The sequence below is a fragment of the Littorina saxatilis genome, linkage group LG13, assembly GCF_037325665.1.
Source record: "Littorina saxatilis isolate snail1 linkage group LG13, US_GU_Lsax_2.0, whole genome shotgun sequence".
Taxonomy (NCBI): Eukaryota; Metazoa; Mollusca; class Gastropoda; order Littorinimorpha; family Littorinidae; genus Littorina; species Littorina saxatilis.
The window spans coordinates 827,783-837,200 of record NC_090257.1 but is presented as its reverse complement, the minus strand read 5'-3'; the positions used below and the strand labels follow the sequence as shown (position 1 = coordinate 837,200).

General features: G+C 41.9%; 1 protein-coding gene across 2 annotated transcripts in view; it reads right to left on the bottom strand.

The window, feature by feature from the left end:
• Nucleotides 1-6,856, bottom strand: part of LOC138946215 (uncharacterized) — a 38,013-nt gene extending 31,157 nt beyond the window's left edge. The window contains exons 1-3 of one of the 2 annotated variants that reach the window (XM_070317737.1): nucleotides 6,642-6,856; nucleotides 4,804-5,792; nucleotides 4,479-4,679 (exon numbers count right to left, since the gene is read on the bottom strand). In XM_070317737.1, the coding sequence (XP_070173838.1) occupies nucleotides 4,479-4,640 (162 nt within the window). In that variant the 5' untranslated portion in view covers nucleotides 4,641-4,679; nucleotides 4,804-5,792; nucleotides 6,642-6,856. Of the gene's footprint in view, nucleotides 1-4,478; nucleotides 5,793-6,641 lie in introns of both variants that reach the window. The other variant, XM_070317736.1, reaches the window with a different exon arrangement.
• Between the last annotated feature and the right edge of the window lie 2,562 nt (nucleotides 6,857-9,418).

Here is a 9,418-nt window from a genome sequence, read left to right as displayed (position 1 = left end):
GGAGAAAAGGACGAGGAGGAGAAAAGATTTGAGTGAGGAAAAGAGGAACACTCAAGACAAAGAAAGAGAGACGGGGAGGGGGTAAAAGAGAACGTGGGAGGAGGGAGAGGGAGGGGAGATATATAAGACAAAGAGAAGATTGAGAGAGGAGTGAAAGAAAGAGAGTGGAAAGAGAGAGGGAGAGAGAGAGAGAGAGAGAGAGAGAGAGAGAGAGAGAGAGAGAGAGAGAGAGAGAGAGAGAGAGAGAGAGAGAGAGAGAGAGAGAGAGAGAGAGAGAGAGAGAGAGAGAGAGAGAGGGTCATTGAGAGGTGAGGCCAGCCAGACAGAGATGTGTATACAGATCGACAGAGATATACAGAAAAGAAGAGACACACAGACAGACACACGTTTTGAGACACCGACAGATTAACACATAGCGACAGCTACAGCCGGACACATGCGGACATAGGGGAGTTTTCTGTGTTTACAACGACATGTCGGTTGTGTCAAGACTGAGATGAGGAGACAGCGATGACCTGTATGAGCACGTGACAACCGCTACCTGCATCACGTGGGTCATGACCAACACTACGTACTCTGTGACCAAACATAAAGGCTGTGGTGTAAAGGTGGTGGATTAATGGTTAAGGGCGTGTGGTAGTTTTGTTTCTTTAGTTTTGTCAGTTTTTCAGTAATTGCGATTTTGTCTAGTTTAAAGTGCAGAGGAATTTCTTCGACAAAAGTTGTTAGCTTATGTAGTGAAACCATGTTACTTTGTGTCATTGCCAATGTGTGCGCTTATCAATCTGTAAGATTTTGGCATTTTTTTCTTTTTAGAGACAGATATTCATGATAGGGCTCTATCGAAAAATATAACCCAACAATTATTGAAGGAAGGAAGAAAGAAGAAAGGGAGGTAAGAAATGAAGGAAGGAAGAAAGAAGAAAGGGAGGTAAGAAATGAAGGAAGGAAGAAAGAAGAAAGGGAGGTAAGAAATGAAGGAAGGAAGAGAGAAGAAAGGGAGGTAAGAAATGAAGGAAGGAAGAAAGAAGAAAGGGAGGTAAGAAATGAAGGAAGGAAGAAAGAAGAAAGGGAGGTAAGAAATGAAGGTAGGTAGAAAGACAGAAATAAAGAGAAAAAACAAACTGGGAATGATATATAGTTTAAAATAAAGCTTCAAAATAACTTGAATAAGGAAACCGCTTTCGTCACTTTGAAAGTTCCAAGTCAGACCAAAATCTCCCACAATCCTTCAATAACAAATAAGTCTGCTTGGGGCATCATCTCCATTCACCGAAATTAAGACTACCTCAAATATTCAGAGAACAAAATTCAATAACAAAATAAAATAGAACGTAACAAACCATATAAAAATGACACTTGTTCTAAATATAGAGTAGGCGTAAGCCAAATTAAACCTAGGCTAAGGACTGGCTTCTTCAAGTCTTGGAGCAAGTCGAATACATTTACTTTTTAACCAACACAAACCCTGCCCACCTCATCCCTGTCCTGTCGCCTGTATACCTTAGGATGCTATTTCAGTACAATTAATTGTACACCTTGGTGGAATAACATATTTTGTAACTGCGCTTGTTGTTTACCGTGCATCTGACATAGTGGCAAATGTCTGTTTACGACAAACAAGGAGAGGTCATGTTAGTAACTAATTAACGGGATGCTAGCTATTAACTTGTGTACAAATTAATGTACAGCGGGGAGAATTAACAATTGTAACGAAGTCCATTTACGTGTAACATTTATGTAACAAAGTTATGGATGGCTGTTTACGACAAGTCGAAGACAGGGGCACGAATATAGGTCAGGCTGGTAATGAATTATCATAACCTAAAAATGTTTCCCAGTGCATTCACACATGGTTGCAATACACAGTGTAAGTCTGGGGAATAACCACAACTATTGCGCACATGGTCGTAATAGCGGTTCGGCACGTACGCCCGCGTTTAAGTCAACTTTCTTAGGCCAAACAAAAATATATGTTGGTTTAGGGTAACATGACCCCAAAAAATAGGGTCGGTAGGTCGGCTTTTTTTAATATATATTTTTGTTTATAGTCTCGGTATGGTTTGCAAACAGTTTTGGGGTCGGCAGGAAAAAATAGGGTCGGTCGGGTTAGCCTGAGTGTGGGTGAGTGTGGGTGAGTGTGGGTGAGTGTGGGTGAGAATGGAGGGGGTGGGTGTATGGGGTCAAAAGAGTGTGACTGTGTGTTATGAACGTGTGTGTGTGTGTGTGTGTGTGTGTGTGTGTGTGTGTGTGTATGTGTGTGTGTGTGTGGTTTGTGTGTGTGTGTGTGTTTGTGTGTGTGTGAGTGTGTGTGTGTGTGTTTGTGTGTATGTGTGTGTGTGTGTTTGTGTGTGTGTGTGTGTGTGTGTGTGTGTGTGTGTGTGTGTGTGTGTGTGTATGGCTTTGAGTGCAGCTGCTGCAATGTATCTTCCCAGTGCATGGTGTGTCTCGTGTCATGTCTTCAAGACACAAACAAGACAGAGTTTTCTTTCTGTGGGGCGTGGTTTCTCACAAATAGGCGTTTTATGTCTGTGGTCGTTGTGGCAAACGTTTAGAAATAGATTGTCGCTCTCGTCGATCTCCTCCTTTAACAAAAGTAAGAGAGAGAGAGAGAGAGAGAGAGAGAGAGAGAGAGAGAGAGAGAGAGAGACAGAGACAGAGACAGAGACAGAGAGAGAGCTGAATGAGAGAGAGAGAGGGTGGAAGAGACAGACAGACAGACAGACAGACATACAGACAGGCAGGCAGACAAGCACCGAGGCGGACGGCCACAGACAATTAAAACACTGCCATTGACACACACACACACAAGGACCTATTATCATCAGAAAAGAATGTATATTTCGTGATCATTCCACTGAGGACCCTCATCGCAGGCCAGAACGCAGCCATAAAAGGAATATAAACTCATAGCCACAATTAGCACGAATCTTATGGTGAGACAGATATATTATTAAACAGGAAATAAAACGTGGTTTTTTTCTCCATTTTTTCATACTCCCATGTCCCCCAAACAGCTAAAATCTCGTTTCTTTCTGCGCCAATCCGGCCTTTTTTGGTTCTCAACAGTCTCTGTTTTCCATATATTTGATATAATTATATGGGAAGTTGCCTATAACATATATAGAGAATACTACATGGCTTGCTGTGTCGTACCAGATTTACACGAGTTGTTATATTAAATATTGAACTGCGAGCGAAAGCGAGCTGTTCACTATTTGAAAAAGCAACGAGTGTAAATCTGGTACGACACAGCAAGCCATGTAGTATTCTGTTTATCCTACATACTGTACTTACGTGTATTTTACTGAAAATGTCCTGCAGTCGAGGCAGCTAAATTGAAGACGCTTGTTTTGGAACCTCAATCTCTTCTAAACCCTCGTGCAATCTATCACGTCAAAGCAAAGAAACGTCACCGTGAAAGTGTGGCGTGACGTGTTAGTTCTAAAAATTCATCGAGGGTAATTAGCGAGCGCAATTTGTGTTTCTATAATGACGTTTGTCTCGGTGACTTTGGCATCATAAGCAGTGGAAAACAGGTCCCTGCCAGACTTGCTTGACATGACCTCATTTACATGATATACACACGTGTGATTTGAACGATTATTATCTCACGGGTGTCTCTCTCACGTATGTAGGATAAAATGGGCTTAAGAGGTGCAAAAGACAAGCATAAAATAACGTTATGTCAAAACCCAAATCACTGGATGCATACATATCCATAGCAATAAACAAATCGCAAATGTAAATAACGTAAATATATTACAGGACACAACTGGACAGACACATTTTGTGCTAACAAAAAAAAGAAAGAAAAGAAAAACACGAGGCAAATGAAGTCCTTTCCTCTTCTCGTAAACACTTCATAAGGCAATCCATTAAAACATAAACTAACAATCCTTCATAAGACTCATACATAGAAACTTCCGTATACACCCTGTGTCTGGTGTGTCTGAAAACACCTCCGTGCGGAGGGGTTTTGCAGCCAGCGCAGTGAAGATAAGGAGGGAACATTTTCTAGGCTCGCACGGCAGCAAGCAGGATGTCTCTAGACTGTATGAGCTAAAATATACGCCCTAACTTTTCGTCATATTCTCAGTGGCGAAGCGGGTAATCATCTAGTTCAGTTATATACAGGAGAACGGGGTTGGTGTTATTCTTTTTCCGTCAAACACGAAGTACACAGATAAAGCTTTGTTGACTGACCACGGCCTGTTGGCACACTATTCAAAATGCACAACAAAATGTAACAACACTTTGATACCCATTTTTCTACGTTCGTGATCACTTGAAATGAATACTGAAAAAATAAGTGTATAAGGTAGTGACTGAATGTATGTGAAGGTAAACATTTTCAGAAATAAATGCATGATCAAAATAATTGATTTCAGCATCAAAGCGTGTAACATACAATCTTGCACACGTTTGCTTTAGTAGTGGCAAAGAAGGAAAGCGTGTGACATTATATTCTACCTTACCTCTTCGTACTCTTTGTCCCGCAGATACTCCATCTGACAACGGCGATGCGATCCTCTGTCAAACAGATCAATCCAGCGCGGTTTCTCCTCCTCCACATCTCCGCCCTTCTCCTCCCCCCGCTCCTCCTGTATGTGGTTCTCCTTGCTCTCTGTCTCCTCCATGTCTGCTCCTTCAAGACCTTTGTCCTGCGTGTAGGAGACCTTCAAGACCTTTGTCCTGCGTGTAGGAGACCTTCAAGCGCTTTGTCCTGCGTGTAGGAGACCTTCAAGACCTTTGTCCTGCGTGTAGGAGACCTTCCAGACCTTTGTCCTGCGTGTAGGAGACCAAGACCCTTGTCCTGCGTGTAGGAGACCTTCAAGACCTTTGTCCTGCGTGTAGGAGACCTTCAAGCGCTTTGTCCTTTCGGAGATAGATTTTTTTCCCCAATGGAAAACAAAATGAAGGCGTCTTCCCGAAGGAAGGCCTTTGTTGGAAAGTATGATGGTGTCACCTTCTGGTGCCTTTCGGTAGCTTCGTCATTTTTAGACGTGCCATCACGCACAGACAGCAGAAGTAATTTATGCAATTTGTGTTTTTTAGATTCACTTTTTTGTTGTTCGTTTTGAAAGACAAGGCTTGCGTCCACTCGGCTTAACCTGCACTGTCTGCGTCCTGGTGTTGTTGCGTGAATAATGACTTTAAACAGACCACCTTTTTTTTCTTTTTGTTTATCCCTTTTTTCCCCTCACTGCAAACGAGTTGTGTCCCTTGTGTCCAGGGAGAAAGGGGTAACCCCTCCGGTAAAAAAAACAAAAAAAACCCGGTTGAATTGAGATTATTTTACCGAGTAAATGTAAACGTTATTTCAAGGTCTTTCCTTATTTTTTAGTCGTGCTACATCCTCACCGCATACCATGTGCTGCGTCACCTGCGTATACGTCCTGTTTTGTTTTTGCTTTTGAATGGTCAACACAATCTCAGGTCCACAAACACAGATTTAGGACGAGAAAGAAGTCCATGAGAATTTGATGGAAGATGTTCCAGTGTTAGAGAGTACTTCGGATGTTTTTATTTTTTGAGTTTTTTCATATTTGTTCTTTTTAAGAGCAGAGAAATCTCACTTGTCCATCCATTGTTTAATTGTATGAACAATAAAATGATCTTTATGTCTAATGTCTTATGTCTTTTGTCTCATGGCCTTGGTTGCGGAGGATAGTGTCGTACTTTCTTGGTGGTGGTTGTTCCCCTTCTCTGAATTGAGGTAAATGTCTCTGTTAGTTCTTTGTAGACTTCGATTCCCTGTCGACTTGTCCTCTGTGTCGCAAAAGATTAATCTGCAGAAGAAAGTTTTCAAGTTATCGTTTTGAGAAAAAAATGAAAAAGGGAAAACAATGAGAAAATGAGAAAATTCATTCCGATTAAAAAGAGAATTTCCCTTTCTGGTCATTGTTCGAAATGGTATGTTGTGAAAACACCCTTGTCAATTTTTACTAGTGACTCTGTTTTTGAAATAAGCACACAGGAAGTGTATTTTATCAGACACACACACACACACACACACAAACACACACAAACACGCACACACACACACACACAAACACACAAACACACAAACACACACACACACACACAAAGAACTGACGGAGAAATTCTCATTAAATACGTACTTAGGTATATTGTTTGTTAGTGTGTTTGTTTTGTTGTTGATCTGACAGAACCGTGTCGATACTATTTTTATTTCTATCAAAAAGTTGAAGAAGCAATTTTATTTAAGAAAATGTTTGCATGTATTACGTAGATTCAATCGAATCTGTTTGATTACTTGAACAATACCCCGACATGCACATTCCCTCCAAACAGATTGTAATGGTTTCTTCAAACAATACCCCGACATGCACATTCCCTCCAAACAGATTGTAATGGTTTCTTCAAACAATAAAAGTCGCGTTATTATGACTGTAGGATTAATTTTCTGTTTACAGAGACAAAAAGACAAAACGACAGAAACAAGAGAAATACAAAAAGAAAAGGGGAAATCAAAGAAAAGACTACACTCTGGAAAATACGATAACCATCGATTTATCACTGATCACATTCTCTAAATCATAAATATCAGCTTTTCTTCAAATCACTTATCACTTTTTTTTCTTTTCTTTTTTAAACTAAACATACTTGCCACGTACCGTATAGAACACTTCCTTCCAACCTATACTTCATCACCTTCCACATTCTACAATCGAACTCAAAACTGTCCAAACACAAACACGAAATCCTTTAAGAAGTAGGAGAAATGAAAGCATCCACAGGTGAAAAAATGACCGCCACAAGCGAAAAGCGACGACAAGAGAGAGAGAGTGTGAGGTACGATCTCGGAGCAGAAACGATTGTCGTCAGTAAGACAAACTCCTCTGTCACCGAAAAAGGAGGGAGCACTTAGCAGGTACGAAAGGGGAAGGTAAAGGTGCCAGCAAGCGATGAGCCCCTGGCGAAAGGGGGACGGAGAGTAGTAGAGGTCGGGGTTAGTGGTGGGGGAGGGGGCTTGAGGAGTGAAGGTGAGTAGAAGAGTGGTTTCGGTAAAACGAACAAACTTGGGGTGATACGAAATGAGTAGGAGGGAAGGTGTCAGCATGGGACTGGGTGGCCGAGTGGTAACGCACTTGCGCTCAGAAGCGAGAGGTTGCGTGTTCAGGCCTGGGTCAGGCCGCAATTTTCTCCCCCCTTTCCTAACCTAGGTGGTGGGTTCAAGTGCTAGTCTTTCGGATGAGACAAAAAACCGAGGTCCCTTCGTGTACACTACATTGGGGTGTGCACGTTAAAGATCCCACGATTGACAAAAGGGTCTTTCCTGGCAAAATTGTATAGGCATAGATAAAAATGTCCATCAAATACCCGTGGGACTTGGAATAAAGTAAAAAAAAAAAAAAAATTCCATCTCACACGGCATTAAGTCTCAGGAAACATGAATTCAAGCATGCAGGAAAAAAAAAAATATGGGTAGCGCCGTATATATGGCAGCTCGCTTTCCCCGGGGAGAAAGCAGCCCGAATTTCCATGAGGGTAACCTCACTGGACTGTACATCTTATCCAATCCAATCCAATTCTTTTATTTGGTGTTTAACGTCGTTTTCAACCACGAAGGTTATATCGCGACGGGGAAAGGGGGGGGGGGGGAGATGGGATAGAGCCACTTGTTAATTGTTTCTTGTTCACAAAAGCACTAATCATAAAATTGCTCCAGGGGCTTGCAACGTAGTACAATATATTACCTTACTGGGAGAATGCAAGTTTCCAGTACAAAGGACAGGTGTCAGCAAGCGAAGAGTCCCATAACGAGGGGAGGGGGGGACAAGGGGGGGGGGGGCGGGCGGAGGGTAGTTCAGGTCAGGAGGGTGGGAGGAGAAGGAAGGGGGTGGGTAGAGGTGAGAAGGAGAAAAGGTGAGTGATGATAATTAGTTTTAACGTCCTCTTAGAACCAATTGGCCTATCTTGGGACAGGTAGAGTTGATATGCTTTATGGGGGGACAGGACACTGGACAGACATGCAAACAGAGAACACATATGATCGTGTTATAGATCTGGAAGTCTGTTGTTGCGATATTTTTCAAAATGGGGATGGAAGTAAAGATTTTGTTGTGGTTGTTGCCATAGTGTACGCGAAATATAGTTGGAGTGGAGCGGTTTTGTAGGCTTATTTGCTTTTTATTTATGTAAAATATTTTTCAGACTTTTGGATAATGCCAAAATAATGTAATAAATAACTGGCTGAATAAGTAAATAAATACGTAACTAGAAACATAATAAAAAAAAAATAAACAAAAAAATAAATAAAATGATTAGCCAAATAAGAATATTAAATATAACTTGCTAAAATGATATATCAGAATGGGGAACTTAAGTTTAGGTAGGAGGAGGGCGGTGTGATTTAACCTTGTTTGAATAGAGCTATATGATAGGTGTTGTAGGCGCTTTGGTTGTTGGGCGAGGGGGGGGGGGGGGGTCGGTGGGAGAGAGGGTCGAGGGGAGGGGGAAGGGGGAGAGGGGATGAAGTTTTCAAAACAGATGTCCTATTTCAGCCTTATGTATTGAGAGACACAGGGTGTATGCTGGCTTCCATTGAAGCGTGCAATGTTTATCTAAAAACTCATGGGGTTTCAGTTTGTGTTCGTTGACAAGGGTGTGTAGGTTGCGGAAATCTTGTTGGAGTAATTGGCAGCGGTCAAAGAGGTGTAAAAAAGATATTAGCTTTCCACATTCACAGAGACGGGGAAAGAACTTGTGAGCGCATCCATCCGTGCGAATTCTGCGAAGTATTTTAAGGAGGGGGGTGGGGAGTGTAGGCCTGTTTTGTTTTGTTTGTCGGGGCAGAATAAGCCAACCATGGGCATCGCCTTCTGTTTTTAATTCTGTTTCCCAGTGACGCCAGGCAACTTTGGCCATTTTGTGTTTTGCTTCCGTCTTTGTTAATTTGAGGTCATGAAATTCTGCTTGGTCTGTGACAGACTCTTTTGCTGCTCTGTCAGCCATATCATTGCCTCTGATCCCTGTGTGTGAGGGGATGTACATAAGGGTCAGTTCTGTTCCAGAGGCAATGATCTGGTGACAGAGGAACAATATTTCCGTCTGAAGCTCTTCCCGGTTTCTGGAACCATTTTGGAGAGCAGTCAGAGCTGATTTTGAGTCGGAGAGAATCACGACTCTTGTTGGGGGTTGAGGGAGGTCATTGATATAGTGGCATGCTCTTAAGATGGCGTACATTTCTGCAGTGAAAATGGACACATCCTGGTTGAGTTTGAATTTTTTAGTTATTTTGAGGTCAGGGATGACAAAAGCACAGCCGGCTTGGCCATCATTTTGTTTTGAGCCGTCAGTAAATATTTGTAGGTGATCTTTGTAACTGTTTGAGATTATTTCTCTTACTATTGATGAGACAAGCACAGGGTTATCTTTCTTTGTTATACCC